This window comes from Octodon degus, unplaced genomic scaffold, assembly GCF_000260255.1.
Source record: "Octodon degus isolate 3935 unplaced genomic scaffold, OctDeg1.0 scaffold00073, whole genome shotgun sequence".
Classification (NCBI taxonomy): Eukaryota; Metazoa; Chordata; class Mammalia; order Rodentia; family Octodontidae; genus Octodon; species Octodon degus.
Window position 1 is genome coordinate 8,356,100 of NW_004524649.1, and position 26,273 is coordinate 8,382,372.

At 43.6% G+C, this 26,273-nt stretch overlaps 1 protein-coding gene across 1 annotated transcript in view; it reads right to left on the bottom strand.

The window, feature by feature from the left end:
• Pcsk2 (proprotein convertase subtilisin/kexin type 2) overlaps nucleotides 1–25,928 on the bottom strand; it is a 273,661-nt gene extending 247,733 nt beyond the window's left edge. Inside the window, exon 1 of the mRNA XM_004635605.2 lies at nucleotides 25,677–25,928. Within this exon, the coding sequence (XP_004635662.1) occupies nucleotides 25,677–25,853 (177 nt within the window). The 5' untranslated portion in view covers nucleotides 25,854–25,928. The remainder of the gene's footprint in view (nucleotides 1–25,676) is intronic.
• Between the last annotated feature and the right edge of the window lie 345 nt (nucleotides 25,929–26,273).

Genomic DNA, 26,273 nt, shown 5'->3' on the forward strand with positions numbered 1-26,273 from the left:
TTAGGTATTTTTCACGTGTTTATTCTCATTTAAAGTCTTCCTCTTTGATTTGACTGTGTTTGTCTCCACTGCATTTTTCTATTGTAGATTTCTGTTTTTCTTGTCTTAGCCTGGGCCTAGAGTTTGGTGCTGGGGAGACTAACGTAACTGTGATATGGTGCTGGAATGTACATAGTTCTGAGTCTGCCAGGGGAGGCAGAGCTGCACAGAGCAGCATCTTAATGCCACTGTGTGCTGAAGTCGTTTAAGAGGATGAGTTCTGTAGCTGGGAGGTCCTGCTTTAAATCCTGTCTCTTCCATGTCATAGCCATCCCACCTTGACGGGTAGTCTGACCCTTCTGGACCTTAATTTCTTTATGAATGAAACTTTTCAGGTATAACAACTAAGGGAGATCATTCAGGAAAAGTGCTTGAAATAGGTGTGGTACATAATGAACACTCAGTAATTGTTAGCTACTCTTTGTATTGTTAGAGTACAATGTGCCATAACAGGTGGATGGTCAAGATGTCCTGGAAATGCATAGGGACAGATTATTTCAGTGACAGATATCTGGCAATATTATGTAGAAGTTGTTAGGAAGGAAAGAATATGTAGGCTAAGGGAATATTTTACATTTCTACTAAAGTTTACAATCTCATAGTGGTTCCATTTTGAAGTATGTGATAGTTTTGACAAGAGAGTTAAAATTGTCTGACAATTCTCATATCAAGAGATGAGGTCCATGATCCCAAGTTGAGTCTGTGGAATGAGATTTCTTTGATTAAAAGAGTATAATGAATTTGGGTATGGTGAAGTATACCTGTAATCCTAGCTACTTGGGAGGCTGAGGCAGGAGGATTTCTAGAGTTTAGGAGTTTCAGCCCAATCTAGGCAACACAGCAGGACTCCATCTCAAACAATAGCAAACAACTAAAAGAAAACAAACAAGAAAAATGAAGAGTATGTTGGAGGTGATGCCATGTGACTTCTGAATCTTGGGCAGATAGGACATGTCTGAACACTTGTTCTTAAAGTTGTGATTTATCGTGCAGATGGCTATCAGCCCTCGAGCTTCCATGTTAGAGGAAGCCCAAGTCACCCTCACAGGCAAGTGCAGTGCTGGGGTTGGTAATCTCCCATGACTCAGCCTAAAAGTCAGCCCAGATCAGGCTTGAAATACATGGAGGAAGAAGCTTCTAGATGATTCCAGGCTCTGGCCGTTCCATTCATTCTCTACCCATGCGGGCTCCATTCCTGAGTCTCAAGACCCTGTGACCAACAGACAGCCATCTCCTCTAAACCCTGCCTGAATTTTTATCCCAAACTTATGAGTATGATAACATGGTTGTTGTTTTAGACCACTAAATTTTGAGTTGGTTTGTTATTCAGTAATGGGTATCGAGCAAAGAAAAGCTAACTGAAAAAAAATTTATATCTTCATCCTTCAGGACTGAACAATGTCAGTTTGTGCCAACAGCTTTGTGATGGTTAAGCTTGACCATGTCAAACTGACTGGCTTGGGGTCTGAGGAGGGGATTGCTGAAGCACATGTCAGGGTGTGTCTGGGTGGGTGCTGGAGGGAAGACCTTGGGGTGTCTATCTGCTCCCCAGCCCCTTTCTCTGTGGCACTGTTCCCTGATCTATTTTCCCATTGCCATGAGCTCAGCAGCTCCATCCCACTACACCCTTCCACCAGGATGTTCCAGCCTTGGAAATCCACTGGCCATGGACTGACTCCCTTGAAACTCTGAATCAAATTAAACCTGTCCTCCTTTAAGTTGTGGCTGTTGAGTACTGTGCCCCCAGCAACAGGAAAGCTCACTAACCCAATCTTGGAGCAGCTTGACAGAGTTCCTCCTAGGACATCCTTGGTGGAGGGCTGAAGCCAGAGTAGCACACACAAGGTAAACTGCAAGGGCACAGCCAACTTTACTAGGGGAATGGTGAGCACATGAAAATCTTTTAGAATATCACAGCTGGTGTGATTTGGTTCTTGTTCATTAAAATCCATATTCTTTTTTTAAAAAAACATGTATTTAATACAGGGTCTACAGGGTCTGGCTACACAGATTGGACTTATAGTGATTCTCCTGTTTTCAGCCTCCCAAGTGCTGGAATTACAAGCGCAAAACACCATGCCCAGTCTCAGTTGCCATCTCAGCACACCCCAGGGGCGGTGCCCAGGCCGGTATGATGGGAATCCAAACCTGGTCCCTGTGATCTGCCAAAGCAGTCACTTTAGTCTGCTGAGCTATCTGGCAGGCCCTAAAATCCACATTCTTAAGGGCAAATTTAAAACAAATCTTTAGTTTGCATTTTCCAGGCTCATTTGTTCTTGAACAGTTTCTCTTCTTAACTCCATTTCTATGTTTTCGGGAGTGTTAAGGTTTGCTATAAAAATGTGAATGGAGGGAAAGGATATGTAGGTGTATGTCTTTAGGCTCCAGTGACTCATGCCTCTGACCACTGTTGGTTGGTGAGAATTTAGACTTTTATTTATTTACTTTTTATTATAGAGGACACTATGAAACTGATAAATTTTAACACTGGAAAAAAACTTGGGGCTAAGAGGGCAAAGGAGACCCCCATTCTAGTTTTGATTTACTGAGTTTTAGAAGTTAAATTTGAATGGAGGCGAAGGGAAAACTCCTTTATACTGGAATCTCAATCCTAAAGGCAGAAGTAGTGATGGAAGTTGGATATCATCACTTAGGAAAGACTGTAAGTAAGAACTGTGACTGGCAGGCATTACCGGTGGATGCTGAAATTACTGGACGAAATATGATGATAAACAAAGGCAGTCTGTATCTTTTTAGTGAGAAATCCCAGCACAGGTCAACTTGATCAGGTGATCTGTGTTCAACTCACTGTGACGAGACATCAAAATCGTGGCTCTTGTGTATGCACTGATGACACAACTCCCTTATGTGTATTTCTTGCCGAAAATGCAACCCTGTGTATTTGATCAGGTGGAAACATCAGGCAGAGCCGTAACGGGCCGGTCCTCTTTAAATTCATCATGTTCATAATAGATCAAAGACCGTAGAAATCTTCCAAATTAGAGGAGCCTGAGGAGATGTGATAATTAAATACATATAATGCACATCATAACTTTCTGGACATTAGATCAGAAAAAAAGGATCCACATAAGTGGGGTACTTGGAAAATGTTAAATAAGGCTTGAAGATTGGCTGATAGTATTTTACCAGTGCTAACTCTTGGTTTTGGTAATTGTGTGGTGGTTATGTAAGCTACTAACTTTAGCGAGGTTAGTGTGCTATTTGTTTTAAGATAATCTTTTAAAATTATGGCTCTATATATTAACATATATATATATATATTTTCCTTTTTAAGTATTTTAAGTGTACAGTTTGGTGTTAGTATGTTTATTTATTTATTTATTTGGTACAGGGTCTTGCTACACAGCTTGGACTTGTGGTGATCCTCCTTTCTCAGCCTCTCCAGTGCTGGGATTACAGGCGTGAACCACCATGCCAGTTTCAGTGGCCAGCATGGTGCGCTGGGTTCTGGGGCCGGAAGGTGCTTAGACCATCAAGCTAGCTCTCTGGCCCTGGTGTTAGTACATTTAGAATGTGTAATCATTATCAATCATCTATTTCTGGGATCATTTCATCATCCCTGGTTAAGGCTTTATACTCATTAATAATCCCTGTGCCACATTCCTTTTTATGTACTGTTGCTATGACTCCAACTACTCTAGATAGCTCATATAGATGGAACTATAGAAGGTTTGACCTTTTGTATCTAGTTTTCATGTTTTATGTATGTTGTAGCATGTATTGTATTTCCATCTTTTGTTTATCCATTTATCTGTAATGGACGTAGATCACTTCTACATTTTGGTCATTTTGAATAATGTTGCTTTGATTGACAGTGTATCTGGGTTATTATTTTTTTTTACATTTTTAAATGCTAAAATTATTTCCAAATTATAGATTAAACATGAAAAAAATCTTTAAATTTGAATATTGTCAGGACAGCCATATATTCACTTAGTTTCATGTCCCAAGCTCACCACTTCTGGTTGCCATGTACCAAGGTCACCCTCCGTGGCTGTGTCTCTTGCGTGGCTGAGGTGCACCCTCTGGCTCTGTCTGATGGCTCCATGCCCTGGTGATAGGTGCTGTGGCTGGGAGTGGGAGAAGGACTTGCTCGGCTGAGCAGATTCTGGGTAGGAATCCAGTTTCCCAGGTATCCATTCAGCACCCTTCCTGGCACAAGGATGGCTTCAGTTGCCCTCCTGCTCTGTGTCCCATTCCCCTTTGTAATCACGACTATGACTCCATGAGGCTGTGGCTGGAATCACAACAAACATGAGATGGACTGCCAGGCTGTGGCTGACAGCCCCACTCTGTATGACACCAGGAGCCAGGGTTGGTTCTGGATTCCTTAGCAAGAGGAACCATCTTGGTTATGTAAGAAGAGGAAGCTAAATGGTCACGTAAAGCTAAAATCAGAAACTCTGATCAGATTTCTTTGGGGAAGTAAATCTATAAATAGTGACCCGCCACAAACTTAACAAAATATTGACCTGATTGTTTTTCTGGACCCTTTACTTCCTGCCTTTGGAGAGAAACCCCTAGATCCTCTGTCCCCTGAGCATTTGACAGTTACTTGGGAATACTGGGCAAGGAGGAGCTCTGCCAGGGGGGGTGAGGGACCCACACATGGTGGCCTCACAGTAGGAGGAGGCGCTGGCTGCCTGTGGTCCCCAGTGAGGCACTGCTGTGGATGCAGAACTGGACTTCTAAGTAAGTGCAAGGTTACAAATAGCAAAGATAGATTCAACCCCATGGTTCCCAAACACTCATGCAGTCTCCAGGTAAGAAACACCCAGATAGTGGGCATTTCATACATTTTCAATCTGTTCTGTTCACACACACACACACACACACACACACACACACACACACACGCTCTTCTTTTACACCATCCTTATTCTCTTACTCTTCAGGTGAAGCAAGCCCGGTTCCAGAAAGAAGGAGAAAAAGTATAAAAAGTAATCATAGCAAATTTTCAATGCATAGATCCCAGGGTTCTTTTCACTGATCCTGTCTGTCCTTGCTGCTGCTTTTTCCACTGGCTCCCAGCTGGAGCATGTCCCTGAACTCTTGCCCTCCCTTCTCCCAGCAGCTGATGGTGGGCAGTTGAGCAGGTGTGTGATTCTCATGGGCCGGGGTGTTGGTCTTCAGGCCGGATTCTCTCCCCTTAGGAGAGGGTTATGCCCACTGCTGCCACCTTAAATTCTATGTATTTTCTTGTTCTCAGGAAAGTCCTCTGCTTATCACAGATTATTAAATATATCTAGCACCTCACATGGTGAAGACTCCTGGACCAGACCCATGGGTTTCCTCTGGCTGCTTTCTTTGCTTTTGTCTATGCTACAGGTTTTCAAGGCCAGAGTCAGCCTCAGTTCATGTGTAGTTTGGCAGAACATTGGAAATCACTGCATATATAAAGATTTTATAGTTTTATTTTGAAGAAAAGATGATGTCAAGAGGTTGAAGGACTAAAACCTGGAAGATAAGACAAAACAGCAAGGATCAAAAACTGGCTTAGCTGTTGCAGTAATTGTTTGTCGATTTCCTTTGAGAAGCTGTATTTCTGACAGGGCTGAGGTCTGCTTTTTCTTGACATTTCCCAGAGACCATCCTGATTTCTCTTGATCCTGCACAATTTTGTGGGCAGGGCACTGTATGGTAGATTCAGAAGAGGAACAGGCAATTGTGTGTATGTGTATATCTGTGTGTGTGTGTGTGTGTGTGTGTGTGTGTGTGTGTACATTAGTCTCATGACAGCACAGTTACTTCTGGGAGGGGAAGCATCCTAAGCCAAAGAAAGCTGATGCCTTAGTTAAGGTCTCTGACAGGATGGAGGTCTCTGGGACCAGACAGGAAGTGAGGAGAAGGGGGTAGAAGAGGCAGGAAGGGGCCACCACAGGCATGGTCCAGCCCTTGCACAATCATGCTCCAGCTTGCCAGAGTCATCTCTTGTGCATACATGCCAGTGGTCCACTTGTCTGCACTCACACCTTTCTCCAGTGACAGCACCCTTTCTTTAAGGCCTGGACTTCAGCCTATACTTCCCAACTATTTGAATCCCACTGCTTCTTCTGTTTTGCTTTGGAAAAGGGAGATGGGCACAAAATTGGCCTGAAGCATGGCCGGCAGGGCCACTTCCTTGCTTGCCTGTGGTGTCACCAACTTCTGGCTCATCCACAGTTTCAATGCCTCTGTCCCCTGGCTCCTGGGAGAGCTGCTAGGTAGCTCAGAGAACAGGATTACGGTGAGCATGGGAAACAGGCAAGCCCAGGGACGAGGCTGTGTATCTGGAGGTTGACAAGCTCGGGCTTATCAGCAAGGCTCTCCAGTGCAGCAGATAGGTGTCAGTTGCACAGAGAACCAGTCACCAAAGATTTTAGTAGCTTAAAAATTCTGCCATATACTTAGTTCACAATTTCATAGGTGAACAATTTAGTTTCAGTGGCTGCCTGTCCAGGTCTTGGCAGAGCTACCATCTACATCAGTTGTCAGCTATGGTTCACTGAGCTGGCTCTGTGTTGCAGCGATGGCTGGCTGTTGGCTGGGGTGTTTTGTCTCTCTCCATATGGCCTCCACTCCTCCTGTGGCCTAAACCAGAAGGGCTGTCTTGGATGAGGCATGGTGCCTACCAGTATGGCCAAGAATGCCAGAGACTAAAGAGAAAGGTCCAGGCCTCCTGTGACCCAGTCACAGAATGAATGTGCCTTCACTTCTGCCAAAGCAAGTGGCCAAAGCAAGTCAGACTCCAGTCCAGACTCAGAGCACAGGAAGACTACAAAACCCCAAGGCAAATACGGGGAGGCCAATAATTGGGGCCATCAATACAATGGCTCTCCATGCTTAGATTGGATCAGGAGGTCCACAGTAGAGAAGCCTCACAGACCAGATCTGCACGAGGGGAGAGGTGCTGGGTGATATTTTGAGATATTGATTTCCAAACCCTTCAGGGCAGGACATGGATGCCATCATTTCTGGATCTGCTGGATGAGCTAATTGGTGCACCAGGGCAGCTATCCTCAGCGTGAGGCTACAACCCCATGGCACTGCCAGTTCCGGGCAGCAACTAGCTCAAAGAAGAGATGCAGTTATACATTCACAGTGCCATGCCTGCCAGGATTTTCACAAACATTATTGCACAATCATGGCCATAGCATTCAGCTCCTCTCATGAAGTGAGATGGCTGTTACTAACAGTAACAGTATCTCCATTTAAAATATGAAGAGACAGAGGTCCAGAGAAGTTTCTATGCATGTCAGCCTGGCAGATTATGAAAGCCCTGCTCCTTCTCCTGGTTTTCACTTGCCCTACAATGTCTTACCTACACAGGAAAAGTCAGGTGGGCACGACTCCTGTGTATCATGAACACCTACCTGTAGGCCACTGTAGATTTCCCTGGCTGCTGCAGGGGTAAGATGATCTCAGTAGGAATTCTGAAGCTGCTAACGCACAGGTCTGAGCATCAGCTTCAGGGCAAAGAAAGGAAGAACAATGCCCAAAGTGAATTTACTTCTGAATTAACAACAAAAATGTGAATGTGTTTAACGTAATACATAGAAGAAATGTCTGTCTCCATCCTGAAACAGAAAATATTTTGCTTAAGCAGACTTATGAAAATTATTTTTAACGTGTAGGGTAAGGAGGATGAGATAGTCTGACAATAGCCGAGGGCCACAGCTCAGACTCCACCTCTTCTCAGGTGACTAGCCTGATGGGAGAGTGGAGGGGCCTGTCTGGAGGATATGCTGTACCTGTAGCCTACCCTAAGAGATGCAGTCTTGCTTGGGGGTGAGTAATCAATTGCTCTAATCTGCTTTGTCTGTACTCATCGTCAGCTGATGGCTGAATATCCTTAGTCATTTCTAACAGGGTCCCCCATGACCTGCAGCCAAGTGTGGCTTTCACATTGTAGAGGAAGGAAATACTCCCCGCTTAGAGGAAGACTTCTGCACAAGGCTGGTTTTGTATGTAGTTGTGATTTGTGTCCAATTGTCCCTGCAAAGCCTCATGCAGTCATGGGGCGACCTCTAGAGTTTATGATTAATTCCTGATCCAGTGCAGGGATTATGAGTGTGAGTGCTACACCTGCCCTGGGGTGGATAGCCTGGATTCAATATAAGGGAGGGAGAGAGGCTTGCTAACTGCCTCAGCTGGGGCTCCTCCCTTTGATATTTGCTGTTTCCTGTCACCATGAACTGCTGCCCCCTGCCATGTGCTGCTCTGCCTTGGCGTCAACTGAGTATGGACTGAAACCTCCACTAACTGTGAGCTAAATAAACCCTTCCTTCCTTAATATTGGGTGTTGGGTACTTTGTCCCAGCAACAAGAGAAAAGTAACCAAGACATATATGGAATAGAGATTGAAGGAATCTTAAACTGGAAAGGGAAAGCTGAAATACTGATAAGTTGCCCAGCTCTTCATTGTTCAAAGTTATCATTGTATGTGGAAAAGGATATTTTCTCAGAAGACAGATCTGGGGAGAACTGACCTGAAAACTCCACAGGGACAGTATGTGTGCTGCTCACTAGTGTTGACCATGTATCCATGTTATAAATAATTGTTGATTCAGTTGAAAGCCTCAGGCATTGCCACAGTGTGATGTGACATAATGTGGATGCTAAGTCTCCATGAGAGTGGCATTCCCTGGGCTTTGGTAAATCATTTGGTGTCTTGGGGTTTGAACAGATGGTGTAAGTACATGAACCAAGAATAAGACTATGGGGAGGAGGACATGTGGAAAACTGGAAAGCACATGGCCCTGTTCAAGACAAGGGCCCAGAAATGTAGGGGTGGCCAGACAAGACTCAATTTGTGATCCAGTGAGCAATGTAGATTGTGCTCATGAGCTTCAAATAGACAAGGACATTGGTCATCACTCTGGCAGAAGACACCTCTTGGGGGCTGTGGAGTTGAAAGAAACTCCTGAGATTGAACTAGGAGCAGCAATATTCCCAGGAGTCCTGGGGGAAACTTTTTCCCCTTCCATTACAGACACTTTTGAGGCTGTTACATTTGTCTGTAGGTAGGCCCGAACTTTCTGGGTCAGCTATGGCAGACAAGAGAGATTAATCACTTCCAAATACTCCTGGGGGCACAAGGTATCTGCAGAATAAAGGAGAGGAAGAGGTAAAGGGTATGTGTCTGAGCTGTGAAATTCTGTGCCAGCATCTTCATAAGCAAGCTGCTCCTTCAGAGCCTGAATAATCCAGAGGAAAACTGCACTTGGTTAAGTCAGAGTCCATGCATTGCTAATGGCTTTGTTGGCATCCTGTTAAATTCACATAGATAATAAGGTCAGAGGAAAGAAATTATCTATTTATCTATCTATCATCTATCTATCTCTGTATCTATAGCATCTATCTATCTATCTATCTATCTATCTATCTATCTATCATCTATCTATCTATCATCTATCTATCTCTGTATCTATAGCATCTATCAATCAATCTATCTATCTATCTATCTATCTATCTATCTATCTATCTATCTATCTATCTATTTTCTATCTTTCCAACTTTGTGTATCTGACTCTTGCTGGCAATATCAGCAATAGTAACTGGCAATATCAGCCAGGTCCAAAGTTAGAGACAACATAAAAGTGATTGTAATAGGAGAGATGAATTTGACAGGATAGGAAGTTAGTGGCATTTTGAAAAGCTTGAGGACTGGAAAGTTCCTAAAAATGATGCTGCATTTTTCTTCACTAACACTGGGAGACCTTCGCCATATAAGGTCTTTAAGGAAAACAAAATGGCAAGTGAAAGTGTGGTTTCTAGGTAAAAAGGGGTTAGATTAATGTTTTCTTACGTGTTAAAAAGAGGTGGTTAGGTGGTGCAATTTAGGATAATTTAATTGTCTCTGTTCACTTCCTAATATTATCCTTTCCCATGGGCTTTGTATACTTAAATAAAAGCTGAAATTCACAATAAAGGCTTTTTCATTCTGTGAAATGAAAGCAAGTGCAAGTCTTAACATCTTCATGTCTTCATGCTGGAAGTGACCCCCAAGAGTATCTACCACAACATCTCACTTCTCAGAGATCACTCAGGTGAACCTTTTGTCCCTTTAGCGGTTCCTGAGCTCCTCTTGGAAGGGGAAGGCCATCTTTATTTGGGAACATTTTATGATGTTAGTGGGGCCCATGGCCCATGAGTGCCTACAGGACAAAAAGATGCACTTTGCCTGGGAAGAATTCACCATCATCCATGAGTTGAGGGGATGCCAAGGAGACCAAGTGACAGAACACAGGAAAGAGAGAGGAGCCAGCGAGAAGTGTGGGCCTAGATACACAGGGGCACTGCTCGTGGTTCAGAGGTAGGGACCCTGAGGGACCTGGATGCACATGCCTGGTGTATACTTTACAGTTGTCTGTGGTTGGCAGCCTAACTCCCTGCCTCCACTTCCTGATATCAACAAAACACATCTTGCTCCTAAGTGTCTTGTGTGAGTGCTGAGGGCTGTGTTAGAGTAGGGAAATTAGGATAGTGGCTGAGCTCCAGATGTGAGTTACCATTGTGAAGAGTGGAGTGGGCAAGTTGGGTTGAAGGCAGGATTTGTTACATGGAAAGTTTGGAAACTGAATCTATAAATGAAAAAAGGTTCTAATCCCCCATCCTTGGAATTTGTAATAAGAGTATTATACTTCTAGGGGGAACATAATGGAGATTTGAATGTATTTAATTTAGATACCAAAGATTTAGCCATTTTTAGCTGTCATATCTGGGCCACAAAGATATAAGAAAAGTGATATTCAGAGAGTCAAGCACAGTGATGAAAATCACATGGCTCTGCATGGCAGACATGGGACAAAAGCTTCTGGTGATTGATATGATTTTTTGTCAAAGAAGTTTTGCTTAGTTCAGCTTAACAGGAGAGAACTAAATATTAGTGGTGAGTCAATGTATACAGTTTTGGTGGTCATTTTTAATTTTTGAAACAGCAACTCGAACTCACAGAAAAGTTGCAAAACTAGGGCAAAGAACTCTGACACTGAGTCCTCAGTTGCTAATATTTTACTGTACATTCTTTATCATTGCTTTCTAAATACACATATTAATTTTGGGGAATCACTTAAGAGTTAAATTGTAGATGAAGGCTTTGCTTCCTAAGAACAAAAAAGGATAATCATCAAAACCAGAAATTAATAGTGATATATTATTTTTGAATTTTGACACATGATCAATATGTTGCCAATTATCATAATAATATTCTTTGCAGGAAGAAAAAAGTCTGGTGTAAGATTCAATCTATGTCCATATGCCATGGTAATTATCAAGTGTGGTGGTGCACAACTGTAATCCCAGCACTTGGGAAGATGAAGCAGGAGGATTGCTGTGGGTTAGAGGTCAGCCTGGGATACAAAGTGAATTCAAGATCAGCCTGAACAGAATAGTGAAACCCTGCCTCAAAAAGACAGAACAAACAAACAAACACATAATAACATGTTGTGGTGACCGTGTCTCTTTTCCTATTTATTTATTTTTGTTTTTAGGACAGGGTCTACAGAGTCTATAGTGTCTCACTATGTAGATCTGACTCATAGTAATTCTCCTGTTTTCAGCCTCCCAAGTGCTGGGATTACAGGCACATGCCACCATGCCCAGTCCTCTTTTCCTTTTTAACCTGAATGAGTTTTTAAGTGTGTCTGTCTTTTCTTTCATGACTTTCATACTTTGGAAGAATTCCTGGAAGCTATCCTGTAGAATGTCCCTAACTTGAGGCCATTTCCCATTTTCTTATCATCAGAATGAGGGGATGTGTTTTGGTGTTCTTTGATGCACACAGTCTCTTAGGTGTGGCTACCTCCAGTGCAGACTAAGTCCTGGCCTTAGCCACCTAACAGTGAACTTACAAACTGAGTAAAAGATACACGTGTAGACTCCCCCAGTGCTCCTGGCTCCCATGTTCTGTGTTTCCAACTATGAAGATACTGGGTGATTAAGAAGTTCTGTTCCTATGGATTCTGATTGCTGTAATTACCCAAACAGGAAGAAACTATTGGGAATGGAAGATAGAGCTTGTGTGTCATCTATGTGTTTATCTGTATTATTTTCCTTTCAGTTTGGGAGAGGAGCATAGCTGGCCAGTGGAGAAAAAAATAAGAATGAGGAACTGGACATTGTAAGTAAGTCCAACACTCCAAGCTCTGAAGGGATGTAATAATGGAAACTCCTCAATAAGAAGCCACTCCATTCTCAGCAGAGGGGCATATGGATGTGCAGAAATCATATGCTGTCTCATAAACCTCAATCAATGAGAAACAGCGCAAGATAATTTCATACAGAAGGCAAACAAACCACATTATTTAGATGAATAAAGTAAATACAATTTCACTAGAGGAGTGGAAGGCTTGACAGCTTCTTTAAACAGATGTCTTTCATGGACTAGAAGAGATGGATTGTTTATGGGTATCTTCAGCTCCGTCAACAGGAGGCAGCTGGTGAAGGGAGGGCATTATTGCTTTAAGTAAGTAGACAGAAAATGTTATTCAGCCTTTAATTATCAGGGTGTGTTCTAAGGTTAGCATGTTCTGAGATGGCCTTCTGTATGCAGAATTAGAGACCAACTGCTAAGGGTTTTCCATATCCCAACTCATTCAATAAGTATTTGAACATCTTGACAGAGCTATCAGATGAGGCCAAGTCCTCTGAAACAGCCAATACAATGAATAAATGTGCCTTCATTTGGACATGAACTTGAACCTGCCATCTTTCTGCTGGCAGACCCTATCCTTTTTAGTGTGTCTCATCTCCACAGGGCTCAACAAAAGCATAAGAATATGTGATAGATGTCCCTGTAGAAGTAGCAGATTCGCAAGTGGAAGAGAAATCTAAAGATAGAGTGGGAAGTCACTGGTGTCTACCACTCAGGACACCTGGCTCCTGGCCCACCTGGTCAAGTTCTAAGCCACTCCTAGGCATTTGTTCTCCATGAACAATGTCCAACTCTTTCTGTAACTGTAGGAGCCAGGTTTCCTCCTAACTAGGAGCACAACAGCATGGAGGAGTTTGGGTTATTTGTGGTTGCTCTTTATTCTGGTACTGAGCTAACAATCTGCCTGGGATACAAATAGCAACTGACTCTAAGACCTGGACAACTGATCCACATCGAGTCTGGAAGGACTTTCAGGTAAAGAGAGCCACTCACACAGTTTTTCTTTCTATTTTCAGGGGAATTTTCCATAAATGATTTCATAAAGGAACATTTAAGAACAAGTCTTGTTTCTTTGGAGTATCAAGGTGTGATCTCTCTATCAGTTGGGCTGGGATCCCAGGGATTTGTTCTTCTTTCTTTGCTTCATAGCGTCTAAGTTAGTGGCTCTGTCCTAGATTCATATATTTCTAGGTTGGGAGAAGTAGGATGCATTTAATTATTTGGCACTTAGCTGAACTAAACATGGATAAAACTGGGCTGCTTCTACCAAGCTTTCTCTGAGATTTTAAGGACAATAAGTAATTAAGCCATTAGCACCTTTGATACCATCAGCCAGAGGCAATGAGACCAGAGACACATCACCTGACTTTCTATAATCACATTAACTATTAAAAAGGATAATTCAGTCTGCTGCAGGACATGAGTGACCCCACAGGAGAAAAGGATCTGGCTGAGTTGTAGGTTCCTCCAATTTTCTGCTGATCTTTCTAGGATTTCTAACATATGTCTACCCTCATACCTTGTGAGTACCCTTCAGTGCCCACTTCTACCTACCTGCAAAATCCAAACTTTTCATCTGGCAGTGGGCAAGGCCCATTCTCTGACCTTATCTCCCAGCCCAAATCTAGTTAGGTAAAACCATTAGCCAGAACTACCCATATTCCTAAAATCCCTGGGCTGCAACCTGTTGACATTATAAGCTGGATGTAAATTTGCCTGACCTTGCCTTTGCTTGCCCCTCAAGTCTCATTTCTGCCCATAGTCATTGCCTCCCTTACATGACATCCTTCAGAAACTTCCCAGTGCTCTCTCTGTTTACAAAGGGTGCTGCCATTCATCTGTGACTCCTTGAAGTCTGGACTTGCAGTTTATCTGACTTTATGTCTTTTCCATAGCAGATGTTGTTGACGTCCTGCTTGCATCCTTTGGCCTGCTCTGGAGGTCACTTATAGACAGGATCTACACATGCAAATGTTACTCATGCATCTCTCTGGCTGTGGCTGTTCTCAGGCTTAGAAAACATTTTCACCTTTGACTTGAGCTCTATTCCATCTTTTTGAAACTTAATTAGACCAGTGGGATTGAAACCCAGGAGTCAACTTGTTCCCAAATTTGTGTCTCAGTGGCCGATATCATGCTTCTTTATTGAGTGTACTCAATATGTGTTTGTTCAACAAACTGAATATTCCGTGTTTGCATTTTCGCTGGTAGTTCTGTGGCTCTTGTTAACTTTGTTGTTCATTGGTCTCCCATAATTCTTCTTTGGTCCTGATAATTCTTCTTTGGTCTTTTCAGTTAATGGCCAGGATGGTTTGTTTCTGGCTTCAATTGTCTACTCCTAATTTTAGTTCATGCCAAACCTCATTGAAACGATAATTCTCTAAGGTTCCTTTCAGTATTTTTCTCCCTGCCTGAGGTGTTATGTTTTGAGATAGGATCTTATTCAGTTGCTAAATTGCCCAATTTGGGCTTGCATTTGCCATCCTTCTATCTAAGTCTCCCAGAGAACTGGGGTTATAGGTGTGCACCATCCTACTCAGGCTCAAGTGTTGCTCTTGGACTTCAAGAGATCACGGAAGGCTTGTTTCTTGTCCTTTCCTCCACACAGGGCTCTGAGTGTTCTCTCTCACTCTCTCCCTTTTGGCTGACAGTACCTAGAAACCAGTCAACAGGAACGAACCAGAATGGATTCTTCATTGCCACCTACCCTCTCGTGTTTGAGGGCCCCATATCATTGCAAAGAACTGTACTCACCTGATAAAACTAAAATATTTTCCTCTCACAGAAATAGAGAGCAAGCTAAGGTCATGGAAGGGTAGGACTTGTGAGTCACTTTATTCTTCTCTGTCTCTGGATTCTTACTCATTAACTCACAAAATGTTAGCCAATTAAGGGGAATTAATTAATGGAAGTCATTTAGTGCAGCACAGCTTGGCAGCTTCATGTAGCCTTTTCCGGCATGCTTGATGTTTCTTATTGCTGTACTTTGTAACATATCTGCTTGTCTTGGACTGAGTGTTGAATGGCTGTGCTGAGTCGTTAGTTTTTTCTAATCATTTATTTTGATATTCATTTGGTGCTTACTCACTGTACAGCACCATGTTAGTCACTAAGGGAGTACTCAAAGAAATGGAAATTCCTGTGATAGCTTGCACCAAGTATAGATCCAATAAATTCGTGTTAGTATGAAATCTCTGTCTCCACGAGCAGCTATACTTGGAAAATGGGAATTCATAGACATTTTAGGGGTGAAATGGTAAAAAAAAGACTTGAAATAAATTGACGTAGTCTGACAGAATTGGTTTATGAAGCTAATTGGTCATAAAAATGTCACTTGGTCCAGTTTCTTGCTGTCTGAAACACTGGTTCACTGCTTCCAACAATACTTTTGTCTAAAGCACAGTCAATAGGCAAACAGAATTCAAACACTCTTTGTAAGTAGTTTGCAAGGCAAAACTGTTAAACTAATGTCTTTCTAAGATCCCTTCTGGCACTGACAGGCTTTAATTTCATAATTGCCATTATTATTGGTAAAAATCTAAATGACTCTGGATAAACCAGTTAGAATAATGTAGGCTTGATTAGCTAGATATGTCACAATATTTTGGTGGGGCAGCAGTCTCCAATTGGTCTGACAAGTATTTGGATGTCATGATTAATAAAAATCATCACAACGACATCATGATACTATAACACTACTTAGCTTCTTGTCCCCTACTCTTGCTCTGTACCATTGTACTTCCTCAATGAGTTGACACTTGACACTTCTGCTTGATGCTACATTTCCCAATTGGGCTTCCTTTGGAGACTTCCTTTGAGGCAGACACTATTGCATTCCTCCTCAGGGTCCCCTCCACCTCCTACCTCCGGGCCTACCATGTAGTACATGTCAACCTCTGCATCTCTTTGTGAATTTTTTCTACATGGCCAAATTCTGCTCTGTCTGAGAAAAAATGCTGAAGAGTTAACACTGGCCCAAAATAACAGTCAATCTTTAATCAATGATTGAGTGGAACTGGTGTATCAATACCCCAGCTCCCACCCCGATCAGGCAGGAGAACCCTGATACCTATGTACATATCAGTTTCCTGTTTTCAGAGAGCCAGTGCTGATTATTCACAGTGAGAGCTTGTTCTGTGTTGTGTACTCCCTTCCTGCCTCCTTCCCTTATCTCAGTTTTCCTCTCTTGTGTCAGTAGTTTCTAGAATCACTCCCTGAATAAATTGCTTGTGTCTAAGTCCTTGTTCCAGAAGCCACCCCTGCAGTCCTAAACTAAAGCACTCCTCTTCTTCCTGTCCACTAATTTCCATAATGGCTTCTTCTCAAGGGCCAGTACAACCTGATGCTCCTTCTACCATTTATATAAAATATATAATAAAAAATTATTACATGTTATGCATAGTATTTTCCTAATTTTATGAAAATCTAGTAGGAAATTATCTGCTTTGTGTGCTAAATTTATTTGAAGTTTAAAATTTTCTTGGTTTTCTGTTTTATCTCTTGTTAAGCTCTATAATTATTAAATTAATTTAGAACTTTAATTAGCATGTACAATGTGACTCCCATTTCTAGAAAGCAATCTATCTATTTCTGTTCTTTCTATACACATTCATATAAGAATATTTGTAATAAAATTTATCTAAGGCTAGTAACAGTTATTTAAAAAAATGAGATTTGGGATAAAAATGGTTTTTTTTTCCAATGCCTTTTTGGTATTACTTGGTAAACTTTTTAAAATAATTAAACTTTAAAGATATTATTATTTATGGAACTTATTGTCAAATTTAAAGTCAAAATGCATATAGTCATAAATAAAGAGTAAGATCTTGCGGTTTTCTTCCTGTTCTTGTCAACTTTTTATCAACATCCTATAACATTCTCACATCTATTTTGCCCTGTGTCAGAAAATGAAGTTGTTCTTCTACTTCACAATGTAAGATTTTGTTATGTGTGACTGTACTCATCAGAAGATGTTTACTCATCAAAGCACTATCCAAAAAATGTACAATCTAATTGGCTTTAAGGACAAAACAATTAGTTAAGGCAGTGTAGTTCACTTCCTATATACCGCATGTGGAAATCACCTATTGGTTCACAAGTATTAAGTTTGGACAGCAGTGTTAACTCAGATGTGATTTCTGGACTCCCTATCACTTGTGGATGTCAGCCAGGAAAGAGGACCTCAACACTTGCCAACAAATACATCTCAGTAAAGAAAGTAAAACTGTAACTGCTGGTTTTTAACTCTTCTGTGTCTTGTGATCATTTGGATCTCAAATAATAATCAACAAATTCAATATTTTTTTTTGGAAGTGATGGACCTAAGCTCAGACATGAAAGGAAACTGCAATTCCAGTTAGGAGAAAAAGTTTCAGCACCAGCTTTCATATTTTTCTCTTCGAGCCTGACTTCTTTGAGCAATTACAGCTGAATATGTAATTATTCCAAACCAACTATAGCTGCACTCTCTGCCACACTATAACACTATGATCTACAGCTAATAAAACCTTCCGAAACAGAATTTGATCTCTAGATATTCATTTGAGAAAAAGAGGCATAATCCTTTCCCTTTTATTTTTTTTCTACTTCTGGAGATCACCCATTCTACTATCAGTAATTTCTAAGTTGAAATTTCAGGGACACACAGAAGTATGCCAGGCCCTCACTTACTGGCTTCCACTTGCTTCTACTTCCTAGCTCAACTGTTACTGATAGAGAAAAGAACCCTCCAGGGGCAGTTTCTTCTCTTTTCTTTTTTTTCCTTCTTTTTTCCCCCCTATAATTTTATTAAGAAACAAATAGCAATGAGACAGTTTTAAACCAAATTTCTTGGAGCAAAGTTCTATTCTGTCTGAGTTTATGGCCAGATCATTGGGTGATGCCTCAACAGTGTCAATTATCTGGGAGATGCATGCATATTGCCACCTACTACCAATAGAGTATGTTGGCTGCTAGCAGGAAAAGAACATTGAAATAGTTTCATATTCTTTCTAAAGAAAAGAAACTAAAAATAGTTGGAAAGTTGGTTGACAACATGACATAGCAATAGAAGAGCTATTGTGGGCTTTGGAAGATGAGTTTTGCTGTGACTTGACTTGGTTTAGTATCACAGGTTAGAGGTTTATTCTGGGAGCAGAAGAAAAGAGATATTTATCTACTGCATCTTGCTTTGGGTAAAGCTGGCTACTCTAAAGGTAAATTTCCAAATCTCAACCACTTGATCTAGAAGGGGCTTATTTCTTACATACTCTCCTGTGTCAAGTATTAGAGACCTATGCTCCTTTTGTCCTGTGGCTCTGCTGTCTTTGGCTTCCAGAGATGTTGTTCTCAGTCGCATCAGCCCTCAGAAGAAAGAACATGGAGAATTAATTGATAGGGCCTTTCTATGCATTGGGCATGGAAGAAGTGCACACCTCTTTTGCTTATGTGACAAAGGTTAGAACTGCCACATATATTTAGAAATGTGGTCTCATTATGCAGATATAGAGGGAAAGTGAACACAGTGGATAGGGCTTTGGCTATCATTGCAGAGGTCATTTTCTCGGAAGTGGTCTACCAGAAACTTAGTAGAAACACCTATATCTCCAATGGGCTCTCTCCTGGCAGCTGTGCTTTAATTTCTTCTCTATAGCAACTTGCCAGCCAAATTTTATAAAGCAGTCAGTATGATTGGCTGTCATAATTACCATGGTCTCTAAGGAATTAAATTCATGGAATTATTTGGACCTTATCATTTCATGGACTGTGGGTAGCTCATGGATGGGATGTGATTCCTCCCCCAGCCTAGGGTTAGGGTTTCTCTGCAAAAGTAGAACCCATAACTGCTTTCTTGAATCACCACCATGCCATTATTACCACTGCTAACAATTGTTGTTTTGCTCTATGCACACAGGGGACTGTGCCCAAATCCTTATATACACTGCATTATTCATTTTCATAATCACCACATTGTTGAGTTTTTTGAGACAAGGTCTTGCTACTTTAACAGGCTGTCCTTGAACTCCTGAGTTCAAGCAATCTTCATGCCTCACTCTCTCAAGCAGTTGGAATAACAGGTATGTACTATGATGGTCAGCAACTATCATATTTTCTTATCAACTTTCAGCATATGAGCCAGGGATATAGTTCAGTGGCACAGTGATTGCCTGGCAAGCTCAAGGTCTTGAGTTTGATTCTCAGTACCAAAACAAAACAAAACACCCCCCCCCCAAAAAAAAAAAACCCTTTCAGAACACAATGAGCCTCCGAGAGATTTAGTGATGCACTGAAAGCCAGTGCTATCTGAGTTGAAATTCCATTGCTTTTATCTTCCAACTTCACTGTTTCTGGTTTGCCTCAGCCTCAGGAGAGGCATTGTGATAGGGAGTCCTGTGATTGTTCTAATTGGTAGTGGAGAAAGGAACACATAATATGCAGTTGAAGTCCCTAATGGAGAGAGAACACTCTGGTCCAGGGCAACCACAGAGGTCTTGTGGGATGAGTTTGGATTTGATCTAAGGAATAATGCATTAAATTTAGGTCCAAAATAATCAGTCGTAGGTACATTTGGGGAAGCAAGACTGGGGTTTTTCCTCTGTAATACTATAGTAGTAGCTCATATAGGCTCAGAATTATTTCTTATAGGCTTCTTAGGTAGGAATCTTTTTGGAAGTATCAAATCTATATCTGTTTTCTCTCTCTTCAAACCATTCAAGTGTTGATGTAGAGAAGAATAGGATAGGGGATAGGAGTATACTGTTAGAAATCTGCTCTTGACTGATGACTCTACAATGAGGTGAAAGTGAAAGTATATAATTTGGATCCAGTATGGTTGAAACATTAAGACATCATTAAATGGGTGGGAGTAGATATCTAGAAGAAGTATCCAACTCTAATTGATCAGCAGGGATATTCTAGTTAAAAAGCACAGTGAAACACTACTACATACTTGCCAGAATGGCTTACAGGAAATAGGTGAAAATATCAAATATGAGGAGAATGTAGAGCAACAGGAACTTTCACGTCCTGATAGCACAGCTATAGCTTGGCATAACTACTTTGGGAAATTATGTGGTTGTTTGTAGTAAGAATTCTGAAACAGATTCCCAAAATTACTGCTGTCTTGTGTAAATTAATGGTATAACAATCTCTTTCGAGTATGGGCAGAGTGGGCAGGACTTGAAGTCGAATGGATTTCATTTCTTTGATTACCTTATACAAAGATGAAGGGATTTATCAAATTAAATAGGGTCCCAGATCAGTTGAATTTAAGTTAATGAAAAGATTCAGAAATTATCATGGTAAAAAAAAAAAAAAAGAAATTATCATGGTGAGTCTGACCAAATCAGGTTAACATTAAGAAAGGACTGGGGCCCTCCCAGAGGATGGGGTGTGAAGAAGGGGAATGTGGGAAGGGCATGGAGGGGCCCATGGGGTACGCTCTTAAAGGTGACCTCTGGAGTTGGGTGGTCCTGGCCCAGAGTCAGCAAGAAAATAAAGACTTCTTGTCTAAATCCATAAGGAATCACCTCTTGTAAAATCTTGAACATGCTCAATGTGGGCAGTTCCCTGGTCATGCCTCTAGGTGAGGGCAAAGCACACTGATTCCTGGCTTTCAGCTTGAGGGCTGTGAGCACAGGACTCAGCTAAATACACCAGGCTTCTTAGCTGGGAATTCTGTGAAATTCCACATCTGGCTGGTTTCAGGCCACCTGCTTTGCAGTGATTTGTTACACAGCAATAAAAACAAAAAAACAAAAAACAACCTGATGCAGTCTCTCCTAAAGCAAATGTGTGTGTCCTTTTTGACTCAGTTCCACTCCCAGGAATTTCCAACAGAAAAGCATATACGGGTTTGGCAAAGCACACAAATCTGTCCCCTGGTATCTGAGGGATCGACGCTGGGACCCTCAGAGGATATCCACATCCTCCCCCGGGTGCTCAAGTGCTTTTGGCAACCTGGTGTGGGAGTTACACAGAACCCACACACAGTGTTCTACATGTACTGGAAACCACCTCTATCGCTTACAATACCTACTACATGTAAGTGCTACGCAAATAGCTGCCACACTGTGCTGCTTAGGGAATAATTAAGAGGGTGGAAGGTCTGTACATGCTCAGCTTCAGACAATGGCTGGCTGAATCTATAGATATGAAATGCCTGGTAGAGAAGCAATTGTACTTCGATGTCCACAGAGGCAACATGTGTAACGAGCTAAGCTGAAAACTGGCCAGGACAGCAAGAGGAGGCCTGCGGGCTGAAGATTCTATCTCCTGATCTGGGCGCTGGCTCCATAAGGGCACTGGTTTTCTGAATACATTAAGCTGTGCTCACACCTAAATTAAATTGCATTATATATTCTGAAAAGAAAATCAGTAGCAATTTACTTTTACTACCTGTGTACACAATTACTAGATTGTTTTTCTGAAATAAAACATGTATCACACATATAAAAAGAGTAGTTGATTTTACCTGTGTGAACACCTAATGTCAGTCCCCTGAGGGTCAGAAAGAAAACGGACCCTGAGGAAACAAACAAACAAACAAAAAAAGGTGAATCACCTTTTACAAAACCAGAACTCTTGATTTTTTAAAAAAGCTTAATGCTTCCCATCCTCATTGCTACTCCAGGAAGTAGTTTTTGTGTTCTTTTTCATGGGATTTAGGATGAACAGTGTGCTGAGACTGCCAAGGCGCTCTTTGGACTGAGGTCTAGGAGACGCTGCAGCTCTCAACTTCTGTGCATGTCCTGGTATGCACAGAGTTTTGGGGCCAGGCCAGGTCATGACAAAACAGAAAACTGTATTCTCTCCACACTGGTCTGAGATAAAATTATGGATATTTTTATTGTATTTAAAAGGAGTAACATACATACTAATGATGTTTCAAGAATCCAGTAATTAAACAATCAACAAATACTTTTCTAGTTTACACAAAATCGGGATGGTAAGAAGAAGTAGCGCATCTCTTTCCTTCTGGAGGATTTGAGGTTCATCTGAGGAAGTATGATGCGCATGTGTAGTGGATGACCAAAAAAAAAGAAAAGGAAGGGAAGGAAAAACATCAGGAAAGAAAGAAAAAAGGCAGAGTTCTTGGCAATCAGAAAAGGCTTTCTGGAGGCAGACTAGGAAAAGAATTATTCTCTATCAAGTAAATTTGGTTTTAAATTCGAGTTCTTTAATTTGCTAAGTGTAAGCAGTTACTTAACCTCTTAGAGCTTTTACATTTTCATCTGTGAGCTGCAGCTGCTGCCTATAGCTTCTAGTCTGTGAGGGTGGAAGGGGCCCAGGGGTGAATCACAGCAGGTCCTCTGGTCTGCCTTCCTGTTTCTTCCTATGGAGGAGTCAGAACTGGAGACTGGTGCCTGAGAGTCTCTGGGCACCATAGGAGGCCATTAGGAGATGGGAAACTGCTGAGGGGCAGAGCTTGGGAGGAGAAGGGCACATTCAGGGTTTGAGGTGCAGAACAAGTCAGCAACAGTAGACAGCTGTCAGTACTGATAGCAGGGCAAGAAATGCATAAGAGGCCTGGAATCGCAAGCAACATTTCTATAGGGTTGGAAGCACAGTCACATGCTGATTATGGGGAGGAAGCCAGAAAGATAGATGAAATAATATTTAGGTTTCCAAAGGAAGAAGAGTAGCTACACTCTCTCAATGTAGGCCTGGGTCACAGCATCCCTGCCCACAGTAGGCTTCTTCCTTTTGGCCCTGTAGGATCCCAAAGAGGGGAAGATCCATGGGGTTCAAGTGCTCAGGAAGGATAGACCCCTGGCCTGAAAGGCTGGTACCCCTGGATCCAAAGGAGGTACTGAGGGCTAAGTTCTGGCAAGTGCTCCATCCTGGTGCATCTGGCAGAAGTGTCCTGTCACAGACTGATTGTTCCTTACCTATGTGGCAGGGCAAAGCCACTGGGTTTGTTAAGAGACACTACATGAAAGGTGTTGGAGAGGGAGAAAGAGAAGGTGAGGTGGGGAGTCCATTCCTCCCAGATGGAAACTTCAGGATTGTGGTGTGAAATCAGTGGACTTGTTTCCAAGAAACAAAGGGATGAAAGAGGCCTCTTTACCTGCTTTGACTCAAAGTGCAAGTTCTTGGAGGGTTTAAGGTGAGTCCACGGAGGCAATTCCCATGTAAGGAGATTGCCTTTATAGCTTCTTGTTGGAATTCCATTATCAAAAGCATGAATGCCAGCCTGGCATAGTGGTGCATGTCTCTCTGGTCCCAGCTCTCCAGGAGGCTGGGACAGCAGGTTCATCAGGGTTGAGCCTTGCCTCAGAAATTTAGTAATTTAGCTAGGCTGCCTCAAAATTAGAAAATAAAAGAGGTCCAGGGACTAGCTTGGTGTGAAGGTCCTGAGTTCAGTTCAATCCCTCATTACTACAACCTTCATCAAGCTGTTTATTCCTAGTGAAAAAATAAATGTTTTGAATTAAACAGTCAAGTCATGACCGGACTCAGATAAACCTAGGTTTAATTAGGTTTCTCTGATCACTTCCTAAGAGTATGTTTTCAAAAGTGGGAGGAGGAGAGAGAAAACCAGAGTAGCAATGTCTGTGTTCCTGGATACAGTAGTCACAGGGAAAGGAGCCACAGTCAGTGGTAGCTTCCTCTTCTCTGCAGCCCTTTGGTACTCACGGACCTGGATGCCACATCGCTTCCCAGCATCTGTAACAGAGCAGGACCCTCAGGAACTAGGGGTTCAAGACTGCTGGGCCTCCTCCTCAAGGTCAATCTTGCAATCTTTGCATGTTTTTATTTTGGGCCTCTTTCTGAACGGATTCCCTCAGCCCCCACAGGCTCAACAACCATAGGAGAATGCGTGCTAGGGCTCGAGCTCCCAAACATTCCCAATACTGTATGTCAGTGCCTGGATCCTGGGTTTTGCCAAATTTGGGGTGGCACACGGGAAGCCGAGGCAGGAGGAGCATACATTCCAGCCATGCCTGAGAAATTTGGCGAATTAGGAGGCCCCGTCTCAAAATAAAAAGTTAAAAATGGTTTCTTTCTTGGAGACAGACTTGGGTCTGCTTGTTTATCCATCGGACTCACTCGCTTTCGAAACGGTCCTTAGGTTGTGACCAGGACCTGGGCCGCTGGTTCCCCGGCGACTCGTCTCCTGCTCCGCCCACGCTTCCCTAACCCGGAGCAACAAGTTCTCTTCTGCGCGACCCGCCCGCGCGCCACAGGCCGGTGCCGCGCCTCCTACCCGACCTCCGCCAAACTCCTAGCCAAACAGAGCTGGGATGGAAATTGTGGCGGCTGCCTACGCCTTCTGCGGGCGGGAGAGCCCGACGCCGGCGGTGCCAGGAGCGCTTGCAGTAGCTGGGAGGGAGGCGGGAAGCTGGGAGCCGGAATGGGAGCCCCTCAGCCCCCGCGCCCTTCAAGGTAAAGGTAGCACCCGGGAGCAGCCTCCAAGCATCTTATGCTCCTCTGCTCCTGGGCCCAGGAGAAGGGGACTGCCCGAAACCTCCCTGATGTCCATCCAGCCTCCCGGCAGACAGATGCATCTCTTGTCCTTCGTGCTCCTGCTTCACCCTCCCTCCACCCCGCCAGGCGCCAGGTCCCTTGAGGACGCCCGATATCTCGGACACAGCTGCGGCCCCCGAGCAGCACTCGCGCTCTTTCCCCCCTTTCGTCCCCTGGAGCCTCCAGATGAGTCCAGAGGCATCTGAACTACCCAATCAGTTGGTCTGAGACAACTTCTTGCAGTGGAGATCCCCGCGCTCTCCTGGGAAAGCCAGCCTGGCCGCCCACAGACTGGGAGAGGACACCTCGACTTCTCGAGGAATTCCCCTCCAAATCGACCTCTTTCCTGGTTCCCTGCCACCCTGGAGTTGAGAACTCTGAGCCAACAAAGAGTGCGCTCAGCGGGTGGGCGGTCGTGGGCGGGCGCAGGGGGGGTGGTGCAGGGTGCCAAAGTTCTGCCTAGATCTTGGGAGAGAGACCAATTCAAGTCACGAGCCTCCTAGAGTCAGGAAGCTCTTGTCCCCAGAAAAGCGCGAGGACCAAGTCACTGGTAGGTAGGGAAGCCCCGCAAGACTAGGGGTAGGGGAACGCCGAGGTGAACAACAATGTCCACTCCTGCTGCCCTGTCGGCGGGAAACGACTCTTTCTCAGGGATGGGGGTGGGAGAGACATCCCTGGCAAAGCAGCTCAAGCCAAGTCCAGCAGTTGGGGCTTCACCCCTCCACCCTCTGGCAGCACAGAGAACTTGGTACCTCGGACAGCAGCCCGGGCGCGCAGCACTGTTTGCAAGGTGTTACCGTCTTTCCGCCGCCACCAAGTCAAAAAGCAATAAACGATTTTGATGACCTTACTAGTGCAGACGAAGGACATTTTAATTACATAACCCGTGAAAGATCACCGGAGGCAGTGTCGTGTGTAAGCGCCGATGGCAGACTATCTGCATCGCAGGAAAAAGAAAACTTGCAAATCTGCAGGGAGATTGCGCAGGGCTACTGCCCCTCGCCTGGAAGCGACATGCGAAATGCAAAGAGCTTACCTTCCGGACTCCGAAGCCGTGCTCCACGGCAACTTGGCGAGCCTCTTCCTCTCCTCCTTTATGCAACTCCACGAGGAAATGATTCGTGAAGACGGGTCTCTCGGAGGATGCAGAAACCATGACACAGAAGAGGAGCCCGGCGGCTGCCGGCCACCGCGAGCCACAGCCCCTCTTCATCCTTCTCCTGAGTGGGAAGTGGGGCTGGAGGCGCGCAGCCTGCTGGACAGGGCACCTGGAGGGACGGTGCCAATTAAAGAAGGTATGGAGTTTTGGCTTTTTTTTTTTTTTAATCTTTGTATGGGGAAAAGGACTGAGCAGAGCTTGGGATGCAGCCGATCAGAGCGCGTCCGCCGCCTGCATCTAGCTGGCGGGGAAGCCGAGCAGCCCGGCGGCGGGCTCGCAGGGTGCGACTGGGGGCAGTGTGCACTGGAGAGCGACCGCGAGAGCGAGTGGCTGGATACCGGCGTTGATGCTAAATCTGCATTTTCGGCTCCTCCTCGGCTCCAGTTCCAAGGGGGCCGGAGGCGAGCGCCAGCCCGGGTGACGCGCGCCCGCCGGCTGCCAATGGGGTCCGAGCCGCGGCCGCCCCGCCCCGCC